We start from the raw sequence: 19114 nt of genomic DNA, 5'->3' as shown, positions 1-19114 counted from the left end.
GGTATATACGGAGAAGTGGAATTGCTGGATCATAGGTTAACTCTATTTTTAATTGTTTGAGGAACTACCATACTGTTTTCCATAGTGGCTACACTATTTTACATTCCCACCAACAGTGCACGGGGGTTTCAATTTCTCCACAACTTGCTAACACTTGCAAATTTCTTTTTCTTTTTTTTAAAATATTACCTGATGGTGTGAGGCAATATTGTTAAATTTTTTTTTTGGCTGTGCCACACGGCATGCAGGATCTTAGTTCCCTGACCAGGGATCAAACCCATGGCCCCTGCATTGGGAGTGCAGAGTCTTAACCACTGGACCACCAGGGAAGTCCCTCTCACTGTGGTTTTGATTTGTATTTCCCTAATGATTTAGTGATGTAGAGCATCGTTTCATATGCTTGTAGTCCTTTTGTATATCTTCTTTAGGGAAATGTCTATTTAAGTCCATTGTCCATTTTATAAGCAGGTTATTTGAGGTTTTCTGGTTGTTGGATTATAGGAGTTCTTTATATATTCTGGATATTAACCCCTTGTCACATACATGATTTGCAAATATTTCCTCCCATTCTTTAGGCTGCCTTTTCACTCCATTATTGTATTCTTTGATGCACAGTTTTTAATTCTGATGTAGTCCAATTTATGTAGTTTTTACTTTTGTTGCCTTGCTGTTGGTGTCACATCCGAGAAATCATTGCCAAATCTAATGTCAAGAAGCTTTGCCTCCAAGTTTTCTTCTAAGAAAATACAGTTTTAAGTCATATATATCTTTGATCCATTTCGAGTTAATTTTTGTATGTGATGTAAAGTAAGGGTCTAACTTCATTCTTTTGCATGTGAATATCTAGTTTTCCTAGCATCGTTTGTTGAAAAGACTGTCCTTTCCTCAATAAACAGTCTTGGCATCCTTGATAAAATTATCGACTATCTAACCTTTAAATGCATGTTTGCATTTGAAACCATTGATAATATTGACATTGTCTTTCTTTCTATGCTAGATAAAGCAAAGTTTTTCCTGTGTATTTTTTCCTCTTATAAATTTTATTTAGTCTTATTTTTAAATGTCTTATAAAAGGGCTCTGATAATCATCCCTATTCCCTACCAAAAGTATCTGATTATGAATTCAACAAACTCGTTTATATGTTAAGATTCTTTTAAAGTGTTCATATGTCTTATGTTACATTCTATTTTTGCCATTTCTCTATTAAATTACTAAGAAAACTGATCACCAGATGATCTCTCCCCACCGTCATGGCTTATCATTTCAAAAACGGGGTGAAAATAATCTGTGCTGGGACAACCTTAATGATCAACTCTGCCAGGCTAAACTGCTAGATACCTGAAGGCAGGAGTCATGTCTTGATTATTTTTTATTTCCCAAAGAACTTAAAACCACAATACTATACTCAATAAAGGAACACGGTCCGTGCTGCAGTATCTAATTTAAATGGAGTTAGAAATGTGTTAGCTTCTCCCAGTCTGCTCTCACCCCTGCCTAAATTAGCTTCTCCTTAATATCCACTCGGCGATGAAACTGGAATCATTCTTACTCTATTAGAAAGTACCAGGTAAAGCCAAAGAAAGTACTTTCTGAAAGTTTGCTGTCTTTCTGGCTCACATTTTTGGGGAGGGTTAGGAATATTAAATATTTTGGCCTAAAAGCCTTCTTTCTGAATCCTGAGTGCTCCTAAACTGCAGGTTAAAAAAAAAAGTTACCAGATGTTAAGAATATATTTATGGTGGAGCAAGAGTATCAATAGAAATTTAAAGGGAACACATGGTTAAACCACAACCCACAAGCAGCTGGCTGCATGGTTACCCATTACTGGTAAGTGTATTTTACTACTTGTAAAACGTTGTCAAGGCCTAAAATATGTGAAAAAAAATACACTTCAAATAAAAATAAAACTTTAAAAATAGGAATTAGGCCCACAATACCAAGCATGTAATAGCAATAATTTTGCTTTTGATAAACCTCATTAACTACATCATTCCTGTAAGAAAAATGTCTGGTGTACAGCAGGCACTCAGTAAATTCCGCTGGACCAGCACCTACTTTGTTTCTATACCTAGTGTTTAGGCTAGTTTTAAACCTTAAGATCTAACATAACTTGAAAGACACTGCCTGCCTTGAATTCTGGCTCTGCCCCTTTACCGTATTAACTTTGGGCTAATTACTTAATCTCCCTCTGTACCTTAGTTTCCTCATAGGTAAACAAAAAAACCAAAGCAAACCAAAACTAAAATGGTCATAGTAGGTACCTAAAACATTTTTAAAAAATTGGTAAAGTGGACTTCATCAAAATTAAAAACTTTTGTTCTTTGAAAGATCAATTAAGAAAATGAAAAGGCAAGCTAGAGACTGGGAGAACATACTTGCAAAATACACATCTGATTAAGTGCTTGTCTTGTTGAGTAGATTGTTGGTTTTTTTTTAATGGGCAAAAGATTTGAACAGATACTTCACAAAAGAAAATATACAAATGTCCACTAAGCACAAGAAAAGATACCCTCAATGTGACTAGTTACCAGGGAAATGCAACTGAAAACCAAAATGAGATACCATTTCACACCCATTAAAATGGCTAAAGTTAAAAAGACTGATAGTACTAATGGTTGACAAGCATGTGAAAAACAAACTCTCAAACACTGCTGGTGAGAATGCAAAATGGTACAGCCACTTTGAAAAAACAGTATGGTATTAACTTATAAAGTTAAACATATGTTTTACCATATGATCAACAAGTCCACTCCCAGGTATTTACCCCAAAATAAATTTATCCAACATAGCCACACAAAGACAGGTGTATGAATGTTCATTACATTATTCATAATAGCCCCCATATGGAAACAACCCCAATGTCCGATTTTTTGAATGGATGAACAAATTGTGGTGTTTCCATACTTGTAAAATGCTACTTGGCAATTCAACATGCATGAATCTCAAAATCGTTATGCTAAGTGAAAGAAGTCAAATGCCAAAGATGACATATGATTCCATTTATATGAACTTTTGGAAAAGGCAAAACTATAGTAACAGAAGTCAGATTAGTGATTCCATGGCCCCGGGTCCATAAGAAAACTTTTTAGGGTGAGGAAACTGTTCTATATTTTGACTGTGGTGGTGGTTACACAACTATTACCCAAATTCATCAAGCTATATACCCTTTAAAAGGGTTAAGTTTTATTATATGTAAATAGTACCTCAATAAAAAACTCAGTCTTATACACAGATGTTACTATGACTGTCACCTAAACTATACTAAATAAATTGTACAAAAAAATCTATAAAGTAATAATAGGATTGGTGTGAGGATTAAATGAGATAATGCATTAAGCCCTTTGCCTGGCACTATAAGTACTTAAAAAGTATTAGCCATTAGTCTTTCAACATATACTTTCTCTCTTTTACTCCAATATGCTAATGACTGCTAAATTAAAAGATGTTTTTACCAATAATCATGGGTCATCATGCATCTAATAAGGTAAGATTAACGTTAAAGGCAGATCACTGATATTTACTTCATTATGGTTTAATCTCAATAGTAAGAGAGAAGTATAGGTATGTGAAAAATGCAAAATGACTGGTTTCTCTTCTCAAACCTGGGGGAAGAATATAAGAGAGAGGATTTTTATCTTCATAATTCCCAACCATGGTAGTCATATACGAAGAGCACGAAAAACCACTTCACTGAAGTAGCCTTTTATCAGAAATCACCAGACCTTTATAGGGGTAGATGGGGAAGGGGTGAAGCTTTAGTGTCCTTGGATTTACTTATAAGAACAGAGGTAGATACAATTCTTTCAGCCCCCAAACCCATCCCTTCACAATTTTAGTGATAACATATTTGCTGCAGACAGGGAAAGGGAAAGAACAGAACCCCTGTTGTGGAAGTATACTTGAAAATCCTGAGTCATTCTTATTTCAACTTCTTTTAAGATGGGTTATGGACACAGTTCTAGGAATTCAGAACATATAACAAAGATTTAGTTAAGAAAATCCAGTGAGGGAAACCATCATCATTCTAATATCTGTAACATATTCTGTAGTGGTGATAACCAATTGTCTTAGATTGATCCAGTTGTTGTTTTTCCAGACTTCCTGGGGCTAAAAAAGATGGTTAAGCATTCAAAAGGTCTGTATGCAGGCATAGTAAATAGGAGTGAGGACCCAAACTGCTGTAACACAGCTCTTGCCACTCTATTGTAAAGCCAGCCAATAATCCCAGTACTGTAACAACAACAGTAATAAAAGATTTGAGTGCTTACTATGTATTAGGCTGAGTGCTAAGCAACAGTGTATACTATATCTTATTTAATCCTCAACATATAATTGTATATACTATTATTATCATCACTTTATATATGAGGGAAGTGAAGCACAGAGTATCAAAGATGGTACGAAAAGAACAACAGACACATACAAACAATGTGTAGGTATACCTCAAATTTATACTTATGGTACGTGTATTTTTAATGCAATTTTTATAGATAAGTTCTTATGATTCTATTTTATTTTATTTTATTATTATTATTTTTTTTGCGGTACGCAGGCCTCTCACTGCTGTGGCCTCTCCCGTTGTGGAGCACAGGCTCCGGACGCGCAGGTCCAGCGGCCATGGCTCACAGGCCCAGCCGCTCCGCGGCATGTGGGATCCTCCCGGACCGGGGCACGAACCCACGTGCCCTGCATTGGCAGGCAGACTCTCAACCACTGCGCCACCAGGGAAGTCCTATGATTCTATTTTAAATACTGACGTCTCAACAGAACCCCAAAATCAGTGTGACTTTCCACTGAAATATTTCTATTTATTCCCTTGGGAGAGGTACAATATAAGGGATCAAGAGAGTTCAATGTACAATATTTGTGCTACAGTTATTTATATTATTTTTCTTCATTATGTTATGAAGTAGCTACTGCCATAACATATAGGTATAAAACTATAAACTGCCTAACCAATGTTTGTTTTATAGGCAACTGAACCCATTATGTTATAGAAGTTTTACCAGAGGGATATTGTTCTAGTCTCATATTTCTAATTATCATCTTAAGGGGGCCTCTAAAGGTTCTGTAATTGTGTTGGGTTTAGTCCTTTACAGTTTTTGTTCCTGTACTCTTTGCAGAATATACAAGAATGGAATCTTAGACTCAGGATTAATCTCAAAGCTCTTCTACAGATGCTTCCTTTTTGTAAGAGCAGGGAAGGTTAGGTGGCTTACTCATGTTAACATACCACAGGAAAGAACAAAGACAGGAACCCTGGCTTCCCAACACCCAGCTGGATGCTCTCCCCCTGAGACAACACTATCTCTAGATAGGTGTGCCACAGGTACCAAGTCAACTGGAAGTTGCCTCTTTTCTCTCTGCTCAAAATTCTAGGAAAGATGAAAGACTCATTCACCATTGCATGTTTTACTGAGAAAATCTGGGTAGAGAAGCAATTCTAAGTCTACTTGCAAAGATAACTGCTGAGAGGAGACCTATTATCTTAAACCTACCAACTTCTTCAAGACAGAAATTCAAAGGCGGGGGGCAGTGGGAACAAAGAGGTCTGATGAGGCCATTTACTCTTAGGTCATCTAAATTAAATAATGATGCCACAGCCATGCTGGTAGCCCTGGAAATTCACATCCTTACATCAACAAAAATGAAAAAAAGTTGTTAATCGTCATCCTTATCTGCTATGTTAAGAAAAAAAAATCTGTATTTGATTTTGATTGCTATCTTATTGAACACAAGATTAATCTCACATGAGCCATTAACTCACTGAGGACCCAAAGGAGAAGGGAGCAGTGGCACAGCCAGCACTAGAGCTTGGAGAGTACAGCTGTACAGGAAGCAGAAATCACCATGACATACAAATGCCTGTGGGTACCAGGGAAGGCAGAGAGGCAGAAAGAGTTTAACTCCTTAGCTACTTGCTGTTTCCTGTCCCACATCCTTGCTTAGCGAGCAACTCGACTAAGGTGTAGAGTCAGAAAAAGAAAGGAATTATTCAACACTGAGCCATGGTGGTGAATGAGGGGGATCGCCCCTTTTCTCCTACACTTGATCTGGGAACAAACTAGAAGTCTGCTATATCTGTGGCAGATAAGAATAAAATGACTCTGTAATTCAGCCACTAACTTCCAACAAGCCACATGGTCCACAAAGTTCAATTTGATGTATGGGCTATTATTCTTCTTCCAAGATTAAAAAAAATAAGAATACTAAATTAACTGAAGACATTTAAAAGCATTTGTAAAGAAATTAGTAAAAAATCACATTTAAGATTTTAAAACAGTGGTTCTCAACTTTTTTCCCTCAGGACCCCTTTATATCTTAAAAATTGAAGACCCTAAGTCCTTTTGTTTGTATGCTGTATCTATTGATATTTACCGTATTTAAAAAATTTTTTAACAGTTATTTACCAGTTCATTTAAAATAACAATAACCTCATGTTAACATAAATTATTTTTATGGAAAATAACTATATTTCCCAAAAGAAAAAAATTTGTGAGAAGAGTGACGTTGTTTTATCACTTTACAAATGTAAAATGTGTCTGACTTAATAAAAGACAACCAGATTCTCATACCTACTGTTGCAATGTCTGGCTGAAGTATATGGAAAAAATCCAAACCCGCACATATAATTAGAAAAGATAGGAGTTTTTTAATAGCCTTTTCAGATAATGATGAATATAATCTGATACTACATCAAAACTGGACAAGTGGTAGTTTCATAAAGGTTAGTTGCAATGTGGAATCTGAAACCGTTATCAATGAACTTTTCATATTATGTTACGTTAAATCCATTGGTCTAGCTTACACATCAAATGGACCTTTTACTCATGCATAATTTTATAACGTCTTGCATTGGTCATTGGGAAAATATTGTTCACTGAGTCACACAATCTTCCAAATGTTAACACATTTCACTTCATGATATTTTAAAAATCACATTCATTAATACTCATTGATCTCAACAGAAGTCTTTTAAGTTTTGGGAAGCTGTCGAGCTCTGAGTAGCAGATACAAATTTTCCGAAACTGTAATTTTCACTTGAAAACTCAATGGCAACAAATACTGTCAGTTGTTGTCCTTGAAGTGACAGGCTCACTTCATTCATTTGCGAGAAAATATCTGCCAAATAGGGAAAAATCAAGTCTGAATAATCATAGTTTGCCCTTTCAAATAAAAATGGTGCTTCGGGCTTCCCTGGTGGCGCAGTGGTTGAGAGTCTGCCTGCCGATGCAGGGGACACGGGTTCACGTCCTGGTCCGGGAAGATCCCACATGCCGCGGAGCGGCTAGACCCGTGAGCCATGGCCGCTGAGCCTGCGTGTCCAGAGCCTGTGCTCCGCAACAGGAGAGGCCACAACAGTGAGAGGCCTGCGTACCTCAAAAAAAAAAAAAAAAAGAAAAATGCTGCTTTATGGAAAAAATGCAGCTAGTTCAGCTCTCGACTAAAACAAGTACACAAGTGCTTTCCCTTGAGATAGCCACTGTAGTTGGGGATGCAGAAGTGCTTTATGTGTGCTCTCCCATCTGTCACAAAATATCAAAACAATGTGAAACTCAAGGATTAGGATTTAATAAAATTAATATGTTTTACACCTTATCAAGGACATTCTTAAGTGATACTGGCCTTCTTTTATTTTTCTTATTTGAACAGTGAGTGAGGGCATACTAATGGTATAGTTTGGTGCCATTGCCTAGATTTGTGCTAAGACTCCAGCAAATATTCACCATTGCAGCTTGGTACCATCGGTGCAAATGTCAACACAGTAAAATAAATAAATAAATAAATAAATAAATAAATAAATAAACATCTTAGTATTATTATGAAAATAATTTTGACACTATGGACCCCCTAAAAATATCTCAGGGACCCGACAGGGATCCACGGACCACACTTTGAGAACTACTGCTCCAAAATATCTTTATTTTTGGCAAGGATAGGATCCATGAGAACTACTGCTCCAAAATATCTTTACTTTTGGCAAGGATAGGATCCACTAGCTCCCATATAATATAAATAGCAATAAATCTAAGCAAAACACAACTCAAAAAAAAAATACCCTCTTACCTTTGCCAAGACTAAAGACAAATGGTTCGTTTCGATCATGACTGGAATCAAACTTCTTTCCATTTGACAATTTTCCTTTGTAATGGACATAAACTTTGTCTCCAATCATCGGGGTTTCCTCACTATTCCCCACTCTTTTGACAATCTAGAAAAGACAAATGTCAAGAAAAATGAGGTTAAACATTTTATTTCTAATCAGAGAATAAAGAGGTCACACAGTCCCTTCCACATCACTCAGGCACATTTGCAAACAACTGTCTGTCCTTTCTAAAGGCTTCCCTCCCAGTTCTCTCAATGATCCTCACTGTTACAAAATTATCCTGTACTACTCTAAATCTTTAATGCTATATTTAATTGTATTGTTAATCACACTATTCTCTCAAAATAATTAATCAATAGATCTTATTTCACTGGTTTAATGCCCCATCTTTTGACACTGAAATCTTTCAAAACACAGAGTTAGTCCATGTACAAACTGAATTAGACCAAAAAGATTAGTGGACTTTCAAAAACATTCAAAAAGAAGTCTGAAGCAAAGTTTCAAAGGTGAGATTTTTATTTCTCTCCTTTGCTAAAAACATTATCTTTTGACTAGATTCCACTAGTCTGGTTTAATTTCAAAAAGCCCAATTTCCTGATATAAAGGTTATACTTCCTACTATTTGAAGAATATTCAAAGTGTAAAAAAAACAGTACCACTGCACAGTTTGATATGATACTGAATAACTTGTGTTCTAGTAAAGGAAATGCCAAAAAGCTCCAAGTTGAAAAACATTTAACTATCATAAAATCCAGTATATTTATTTTGTTCTTGGCAGAGCAAGCCACTAATGCAGTTGGTCAGTTCTGGGAAAAGAAAATCAAATCCAGGCATGTGGTGTATAATTTATTCTGTCAATCACTTATGCCAAATTAATCATTTCTATTAGATAACAGAGGATGGTAGCTAATGTCCAATAAACATCATTTTTGGGGAAGGGTCTGAATTTTTATCTGAAGAATTCAATTATTTGCTCCTAAATTCTTTTTTGAGATGCATCCTCCTTGCCCCACCCTCATATCACCACATAAACACTGTGAACTTAGATTCTATAACTTTCTTAGCTCAAAAGCCTAGACATTCTAAAGGAAAAAAAATGATTACTGCAACTTCATCAAAAAAAGTGTTTGGGGGCTTCCCTGGTGGCACAGTGGTTGAGAGTCCGCCTGCTGATGCAGGGGACACGGGTTCGTGCCCCTGTCCGGGAAGATCCCACATGCCGCAGAGCAGCTAGGCCCGTGAGCCCTGGCCGCTGAGCCTGCGCGTCCAGAGCCTGTGCTCCGCAACGGCAGAGGCCACAACAGTGAGAGGCCCGCATACTGCAAAAAATAATAATAATAAAAAATAAAATTAAAAAAAAAAGTGTTTGAACTAATCAATGAATTCAGTAAAGTTGCAGGATTACAAAATCAATATACAGAAATCAGTTGTGTTTCTACACACTAACAAAATATCTGAAAAAGAAATAGAGAAAACAATCCCAGAAATGTACACCAAAACCACAATGAGATATCACCTCACACCTGTCAGAATGGCTGTCATCAAAAAGACAAGAAATAAAAAGTGCTGGTGAGGATGTGGAGAAAAGGGAACCCTCTTGCACTGTTGGTGGGAATGTAAATTGATGCAGCCACTACGGAGAACAGTATGGAGGTTCCTCAAAAGATTAAAAGTAGAACTACCATATGATCCAACAATTCCACTTGTGGGTATTTATACAAAGAAAGGAAAACACTAACTGAAAAAGATATATGCACCCTCGCCATGTTCACTGCAGCATTACTTACATTAGCCAAGATATGGAAACAACCTGTGTTCATCAATAAGTGAATGGATAAATAAAATATATATATTTGTATATGTTATATATATATATATATATATATATATATATATGTATACACACACACACACAAAATGGATGATTATTTAGCCATAAAAAAGAATGAAACCGGGACTTCCCTGGTGGCGCAGTGGTTAAGAATCTGCCTGCCAATGCAGGGGACACGGGTTCGAGCCCTGGTCCGGGAAGATCCCACATGCCGCGGAGCAACAAAGCCCATGCACCACAACTACTGAGCCTGCGCTCTAGAGGCCGAGAGGCACAACTACTGAGCCCGTGCACCTAGAGCCCATGCTCTGCAACAAGAGAAGCCACAACAATGAGAAGCCCACGCACCACAATGAAGAGTAGCCCCAGAGAAAGCAGCAGCAAAGACTCAGTGCAGCCAAATAAATAAATAAATAAACTTATTTTAAAAATAGGAGTGAAATCTTGCCATTTGTAACAACATGGATGGACCTTGAGGGAATTATGCTAAGTGAAAATAGGTCAGACAGAGAAAGACAAATACCGCATGATCTCACTTATATATGGAATCTTAAAAAGAAAGAAAGACAGAAAGTAAAGAAAAAACAACTAAATTTATAGATACAAAGAACAGAAACAGATTGGTGGTTGCCAGAGGTCAGAGTTTGAGGGGAGGGTGGGAGAAATGGGTAAAGGGAGTCAAAAGGTACAAACCTTCAGTTACAGAGTAAGTCATGGATGTAATGTACAGCATGATGCGATAGTTAATAATATTGTATTGCATATTTGAAAGCTGATAAGAGAATAGATCTAAAAAGTTCTCATCACAAAAAAAATTTTTTAAACTATGTACAGTGACAGACATTAAATAGACTTATTGTGGTGATTATTTCATAATACATACAAATGTCAAATCATTATATTGTACACCCGAAACTAATAAAATGTTATATGTCAATTATACCTCAATAAAAAATCCCATTCACAATATCATCAAAAACTATAAAATAGTTAGAAATAAATTTAACCAAGGAGGTGGAAGATCTATACACTGAAAACTATAAGATTCTGATGAAAGAAACTGAAGAAGACACATATAAATGGAAAGGTGTCCTATGATTAAAGATCAGAAGAATTAAAAATGTTAAAATGTCCATACTACTGAAAAGCATCTATAGATTCAATCCAAGACATATCAAAATTTCCCATAGTACTTTTCACAGAAATAGAAAAAAAAAAAAAGCTGAAATTCGTACAGACCCATAAAAGACCCCAAATAGTCAAAGCAATCCTGAGAAAGAACAAAACTGGAAGCATCACATTTCCTGATTTCAAACTATATTAAAAGCTATAGTGATAAAAACAGAATGGTACTGACATAAAAACAGGCACAAAGACCAATGGAACAGAATCGAGAACCCAGAAATAAACCGTAGCATATACAGTCAACTAATATTTGACAAGGAAGCCAAGAAGGCTCAGTGAGGAACAGATAATCTCTGCAGTAAAAGATGTAGGGAAAACTGGATAACCCTATGAAGAATAAAATTGGACCCCTATCTTACACCACTCACAAAAATTAACTCAAAATCAATGAAAGACTTAAATATAAGATATGAAACTATAAGACATCTAAAGGAAAACAAGGGGAAAATCTCCTTGACATTAATCTTGGCAATAAGTTTTTGGATATGACACCAAAAGTACAAGCAACAAAAATAAATAAGTGGAACATCAAACTAAAAAGCTTCTGTGGGCTTCTCTGGTGGCACAGTGGATAAGAATCCGCCTGCCAATGCAGGGGACACAGGTTCAAGCCCTGGTCCGGGAAGATCCCACATGCTGCAGAGCAACTAAGCCTGTGCGCCACAACTACTGAACCTGTGCTCTAGAGCCCGTGAGCCACAACTACTGAAGTTCACGCGCCTAGATCCCATGCTCCACAACAAGAGAAGCCACTGCAATGAGAAGCCTGTGCACTGCAATGAAGAGTTGCCCCTGCTCACTGCAACTAGAGAAAGCCTGCATGTAGCAACAAAGACCCAACGCAGCCAAAAATAAATAATAAAATAAATTGGGCTTCCCTGGTGACGCAGTGGTTGAGAGTCCGCCTGCCAATGCAGGGGACATGGGTTCGTGCCCCGGTCCGGGAAGATTCCACATGCCGCGGAGCACCTGGGCCTGTGAGCCATGGCCGCTGAGCCTGCGCGTCCAGAGCCTGTGCTCCGCAACGGGAGAGGCCACAACAGTGAGAGGCCCGCATACCGCAAAAAAATAATAAAATAATAAAATAAATGTATATATATATTTTAAAAAAGCTTCTGCACAGCAAAAGAAACAATCACCAAAATGAAAAGGCAATCTATGGAATGGGAGAAAATATCTGCAAACCATGTTATTTGATACTGAAAATATACAAGGAACTCATGGCTATAATCAAAAAATCAAGAAATAACAAGTGTTGATGAGGATGTGGAGAAAAAGTAAACCCTGTACACTGTTGGTAGGGATATAAACTGGGACAGCCACTATGGAAAACAGTATGACGTTTCCTCAAAAAATTAAAACTAGAACTACCATATGATCCAGCAATTCCATTTCTGGGTATAAATCCAAAGGAAATGAAATCACTATCTCAAAGAAATAATGGATAAAGATGTGGTATATATATATTATATAATATTTTATATATATATATATAATAGAATATTATTCAGATAAATAAAGACAGATAAATACTGTGTGATATCACTTATATGTGGAATCTGAAAAAGCTGAACTCACAGAAACAGACAGTCAAATGATGGTTGCCAGGGGCTAGGGGAAAATGGGGAGATGTTGGTCAGAGTACAAACTTCCAAGTTATAAGATGAATAAATTCTTGGGATCTAATGTACAGCATGGTGACTATAATTAACAACACTGTATCATATACTTGAGAGCTGCTAAGAGAATAGATCTTAAATGTTCTTACCACAAAAAAGAAATAATTATCTGAGGTGATGAAGGGGTTAACTAACCCTACTGCAGTAATCATTTCAAAACATTTAAGTGTATCATATCATATATAAAATTTCTTTTTGGAGCTTACATTTTTAAAATGAATTGAGACTAGATTGTATCCTTAAGACAGCTCCAGATTTAGGCACTAAACTCGTCTTGTTGGGGAAACCGGAAGTGATACCACAGTATCACTTGCTGATGTGAACAGCTCTGACTCCATGGTAGACATTCATCCCATATGCCCAGTTACTTGGTTATAGTGCTAGAAAGGCAGATTCCCTCCAGGAGAGGGAGGGAATCATATCATGATACACATATCATGTGTATCATATCATCACACTGTATACCTTAAACTTACATAGTGTTGTATTTCAAATATATCTCAATACAGCTGGGAAAAAATAATTACAGTTTAAAAAATTATATTAAGTGCTAGTAAAAAAAAAAAAAAGGAGAATCATTACTGCCCTTCTAGTACTCAAGGGTAAAAAACGTTTCAAAAAAGTTAATCTAGGGCTTCCCTGGTGGCGCAGTGGTTGGGAGTCCGCCTGCCAATGCAGAGGACACGGGTTCGTGCCCCGGTCCAGGAAGATCCCACATGCCGCGGAGCGGCTGGGCCCGTGAGCCATGGCCGCTGAGCCTGCACGTCCGGAGCCTGTGCTCCGCAACGGGAGAGGCCACAACAGTGAGAGGCCCGCGTACCGCAAAAAAAAAAAAAAAAAAAAGTTAATCTAAAAGAAATCACACGATATTCTAGAAGTGCTCGTGTTCATGAACTGCATGCAGTATTTAGGAGCCTGAGCCTCCCCTGGAGGGAATCTGCATTTCTAGGACTATAACCAAGTAACTGGGCATATGGGATGAATGGCTACCACGGAGTCAGAGCTGTTCACATCAGCAAGTGATACTCTGGTATCACTTCCGGTTTCCCCAACAAGATGAGTTTAGTGCCTAAATCTGGAGCTGTCTTAAGGATACAATCTAGTCTCAATTCAGTTTAAAAATGTAAGCTCCAAAAAGAAATTTTATCTTCCTGGGTTAGTTTCTCACTTCCCAGATCTGCCTTGGTCTTTTAAAAAATATATACAGTAACAGTTAATAAGAGAGATTATTACAATCATGGCACTGTGCTAAATGCTTTATGTAATCTCAATAATTCTATGAGGTAGGCAGTATTATTACTCTAAGTTTACAAATGAGGAAACTTCATCACAGATAGGTTACTAAATTGCTCTAGGTCATAGAGTTAAAAGACCTATTTAATCTTAACCAAAAGCCATGGTGAAACATGAGGCTTTAGACAGTGATAAACCATAAGATTTAAAGGGTTTATAATCTCTAAATGTTTCCTACAAGCCTAAAAATCTTATTAGATTTACTCCCTAGAACAAAGCAGGGCCTCAGGCAAGTTGGGGGCCATGCTGTCTGTACCAGTGCTCTGAAAAGATGAAAGAGAAGAACTTAAACAGAGGTAGGGAGATGCTGCAGATAGCCCACAGAATTTCCACTGTCTTGAGAGGCATTCTGGAGTATGGGATGAGTAATTCACAGAGCTACAAGGTTGAAAAGCCCTCTGAATGAAGATATCATAATATACATCTTATGCTATAGATAGCATAAAGCCCTTATTCTACAGGTTCAAGTCTTCAAATTTTGGCTTGGCATACAGCAAGCTAATAGTAAAACATGTATATTCGGAAGAAATTCAGGCGCAGAAAAAAGCTTTCACATAAGCAAGATTAGCCAAAACAAACTAAAAAAATTCTCATTTGCTACTGATAACACAAGGAGATATTAAAACTCAGCTTAGTGGTAATATTTAGAATGTTTAAGATAATCTTTTCAGCAAAAAAAAAATTAATTATACAAAACTTGAACGCATAACAACAGTGTAGGAGAAAAAAGAACTTAGTATGACTAAAACCATTTAACCTCTCTTTATTATACGAAATAATAACACATACATATCTTCCATACATAAACGGAAGAATCAAAAAGGACTCTGTCTCACAAAACCACTGTGAGATTAAAAACAATGTAAAAATGATTAATTACAGAATGAAAAAAGTGTTTTTAAGGAGGAAAGCTAATTCAAAAGTGAGATATATTCTCTGATGAAACCTCAAAAAAATACCTTCACTGCACACAGGAATTCTATTTGTATGTAAAAAACCAATCCTTTTGAACTCTGCAAGTTAGCTTTTCTTTTTCTTTTAAAAAAGTCTTTTGAATTGTCATTAGCTAGCTTTAATATACTTAAATATTATATTAAAATAATCACCCATTTGTACACTCTGAGAATAGAGAGACACAGCCTTTTGGAGTCAGACGTAACTTGGACCTAAACCCCAGATCTGCATTTACTAAGATATATGATTTGGGGCAAGTTAATTTACCTAGCTGGCCCTCAGTTTTACCATCTATAATCTGGGATTAAAAATAAACCTCCAGTTATGAAGACAAAATGGGAATTTAACTGCAGTGTTTGGTACTTAGTAAGCCTCAATAAACATTATCTATCTCCACCTCCAACCAAAAAAACAAAAAAAGATTTTTATTAACAATCTTTCCAGATAGCAAATTTCCCTAAATGTCATTCATCCTTGTGGCCTCACCTTTAATACTCCTCTATCTTTTTTGGAGGTAATATCCTCTCCCTGTTCAGCAACAGCTGCTGCAGGGCTTTCTCCATTGTTCTTGGCAGCTTCATCAGTAGTCATTGTCTTTTATAAGTAGACAACCTGCTGAGAAGAAACATATTTTAGCTAGGAAAAGTATCACTTCTTTATGCATCTTAAATGCCCCTAGGAACTGAGCTTTAGCTGACCCAAGATTTACTAAGGGCCAATAAGGTTAAACACTGAAAAGGAAAATAAAAACATTTGCTATGAGCATGTATTGATGTCATGAGGCATGTAAGTGAAACATCATCCAACTCCTCAATTTCCCATCCAGCTCTGATCCCAAATTAGAGAGCAGAACAAGTCAGGTTTGATAGTGATTATATTCCTTAGCATGATTACACATTGAGAAGTAGTCCTTTCAGAACTTTGAAAACGTCCTTTTCCTACAGCCATATTCTTGACAGAGAATTAAGAACTTATCAGGTGATCTGATAAAAGAAATGACAATATATCACAGTGAAAAACAGGATAGGCTTTCAAAACGACAGACCCTAGTCTGAGTCCTAGCTCCAGCAATATCTGTTTGACATTTGCAAACTTAAAGTCACTGAGCCTCAGTTTCACATCTGTAAAATGGATGGAGTTTTTGTTCATAGGGTTACTGTGAGGCATTAATGAGATAACAAATGTTAAGAGATTAGCACAAAGTCTTTTATAGAGCCACATTTTTCATTTCCTGCTCAGAAGTTCCTTTGGAATGAGGTTCTTCCCTACCATGGCATTCCAGGCCCTCCACAACATGATCCTTACCTATCTTTCAGGTCTAGCTTCCACTACTTTCTTTCATGCAGCTCATGCTCTAGCCAAACCAGACCAATTCTTCTCCCATAACAAGTCCCGTGCTTTCCCATCTCCATGCTCTTGGTCACTCTTTTTTAAAATCCCCACTCTTGGGCTTCCCTGGTGGCACAGTGGATAAGAATCCGCCTGCCAATGCAGGGGACATATGTTCCAGCCCTGGTCCGGGAAGATCCCACATGCCGCAGAGCAACTATGCCCATGCGCCACAACTACTGAGTCTGTGCTCTAGAGCCTGCGAGCCACAACTACTGAAGCCCACGCGCCTAGAGCCCGTGCTCCGCAACAAGAGAAGCCACCGCAGTGAGAAGCCCGTGCACCTCAATGAAGAGTAGCCCCAGTTGGCGCAACTAGAGAAAGCCCTCATGCAGCAATGAAGACCCAACACAGCCAAAAATAAATAAAAATTAAAAAAATTAAAGAAAAATAAAATCCCCATTTTTCCCACTCAAATGCTACCTCCATCTTACCAAACTTGACCTTCTATTTTATAGTTGTCTGCCCTTTTCTGTACTCCTTAGCTCTCCCCTTGATTTGTTGTCTATAATACATTCGGTAAGACAACACACTTGTTGTATTTAAAAGATCCTTGAGAGCAGGGCCATGCTTTGTCCATATTTAGATTCCTTAGAATGCCTCTACCTTTTAGACTGGAATGACAGAAAGGTCAAGGAATCTGGAGCTCCTTACAAGCTGTTTAATGTGCTTACTTTAACTTCTCTAAGCTTTTTTCCCTACCTGTGTAATTAGAATAAAAATAATATCTACTTTCACAGAGTGATCTTCTGGATTAAATGGTATAATGTATATGTTAAAAGTATACTATTCCAATGTTAACTCTTATTATTATCATCAGTCACCTAAATGACAGATACTTCATGCAAGGCAAATACCAACAGGCTAATCAACAAGACAAAACAAAACACACCTTGCTGGCTGCTGCCATGATGAATTCCATACTGCTCTCCTGGTTGAGCAGGGGAAGACAAGAATTAATCACTTCTACAGCTATTCAGTATTAGGCTAATAATGGACATAAGGCTCCCTAAGTCACCTGTGGGACCCTCTTGCCTACACAGTTAAAAAGTGCTATTTTACACTTGTGAATAATGTCTTACTGATACAACTGATAATTAGACAACTAAATATAGTTGATACAGTGTTTTAAATCATTTCCAATTGACCTAAATTTACTTCAGTGTCAACAAAGACACAAATCAAATTTTGCTGTGACCCCAAATCTTCAAAGAGAACACCAAAAACCAGGGGCTTAGCCCTTTGCTTTATTTTCTAGTACACTTTATGCCAAACACAAAAGATCCAAATGCTTGGCTCAGGATAAGGGAAAGGCCAGAACAAAGCGTTCTCAAACAAACAACAACAAAAATTAACTACCTACTTGTTGTGTGATGCTGGGCAAGATAATTAGGGAAATCAGATGAACAGGGTTTGTTCCCTAATTCCAGTAACCTACCACTTATAAAACACTCTCTGATGCATAGAAATTTGCAGGAGCCACCTCAAAAACAGAGGGAAAAGATCTTTTAAACACTCTGGAGGTGTTGGACCGTATCCCTGGAAAAATACATACACACAGAAAAAATTTCCTGCTGCTTTACAGGTACATAGACATCCATCAGTAATCCCCTGGGGAAACCCTGGAGTAAATCAATAAACAAATTAAAACCACCAAATGAAAGGTTATTAGGGAACAGGACAGTTACACAGTCTCAAAACATGAACCTACAGATTACTTATTATTAAAAAAGGAAAAAGAGCTTTCCAGTGGAGTGATCTGACAAACCTCCCCCTTCACACAAGTGATCTGCATTATGACCAAACTCTGCATCTTCTATATTAACACAAACCAGTATCAGTGTGCCTCCTGATGTGATGTAATGGGAAGCATACATGTGGTATTCCTACCAAAAACATTTAACCTGAAACTAATCAAGAAGAAAAGACAAAATTAGGTTGCGGAACATTCTACAACTGGCCTAGACTCCTCAAAATGTTAATGTTATGAAAGACAAAAAAAAAGTTAAAAAAAAAGAAAAGGGGCCTGTTCTGGTTTAAAAAAGACTAAAGAGACACAGCCACCAAATGCAGTGTGTGATCCTTGGCTGGATCCTGGATTAGGGGGAATAAAAATTTATAAAAGCACATTTTTGTGAGAATTAGGAAAATTTGGAAAAACAGACCATATATTACCTTATTATTACTGTATAATGTTAGCCTTCTGGAGTGTGATATAGCATTGTGGTTTTATACAGAATAATATCCTCATTCTTAGGAGACACATGCTGAAGTATTTAGGGGTGAGGTGCCATGATGTCTGCCACTTACTTTCAAATCACTTGAGAGAGAGCATGTGTGAGCACAAATATCACCAAAAGCTAAAAACAGAGCATTCAGAGAGCATGACTACAACACATCCAAAGGCAATGCCTTTCTTCTGAATGTTTGTCATTTGTAGATCAGCTAAACTTTTAAATGAAAATACTGTCAATCAAAAAACATTTTCTTTTGTTCTAACCTTCCCCTTTGGAAACAATGGCTTGCTAAAATTTAAATAAATAGGGAACTTGTATAAGTTGATTTGCAAGCTTTATAAATCTCATTTGATAAAGGAATTTGCTCTTCATTTTTGGTTCTAACACTTGAAGGGATACAAATAATCTTTGTAATCTCAGAAGGATTCTGACTAGTAT

The 19114-nt window shown here is 37.0% G+C and overlaps 1 protein-coding gene across 10 annotated transcripts in view; it reads right to left on the bottom strand.

The window, feature by feature from the left end:
* Window positions 1-19114, bottom strand: part of FKBP5 (FKBP prolyl isomerase 5) — a 98822-nt gene that overhangs the window by 41972 nt on the left and 37736 nt on the right. For 7 of the 10 annotated variants that reach the window (XM_060021944.1, XM_060021942.1, XM_060021943.1 and 4 more), the window contains 2 exons: window positions 15537-15662; window positions 8069-8213 (listed from right to left, as the gene is read on the bottom strand). In XM_060021944.1, coding sequence (XP_059877927.1) covers window positions 8069-8213; window positions 15537-15641 — 250 coding nt within the window. In that variant the 5' untranslated portion in view covers window positions 15642-15662. Of the gene's footprint in view, window positions 1-8068; window positions 8214-15536; window positions 15666-19114 lie in introns of all 10 variants that reach the window. The other 3 variants (XM_060021939.1, XM_060021938.1, XM_060021947.1) reach the window with 1 other exon arrangement.

Source organism: Delphinus delphis, chromosome 10 (assembly GCF_949987515.2).
Source record: "Delphinus delphis chromosome 10, mDelDel1.2, whole genome shotgun sequence".
Taxonomy (NCBI): domain Eukaryota; kingdom Metazoa; phylum Chordata; class Mammalia; order Artiodactyla; family Delphinidae; genus Delphinus; species Delphinus delphis.
Note: the sequence above shows the minus strand (reverse complement) of the source record. Positions and strands in the feature narration are given on the sequence as shown.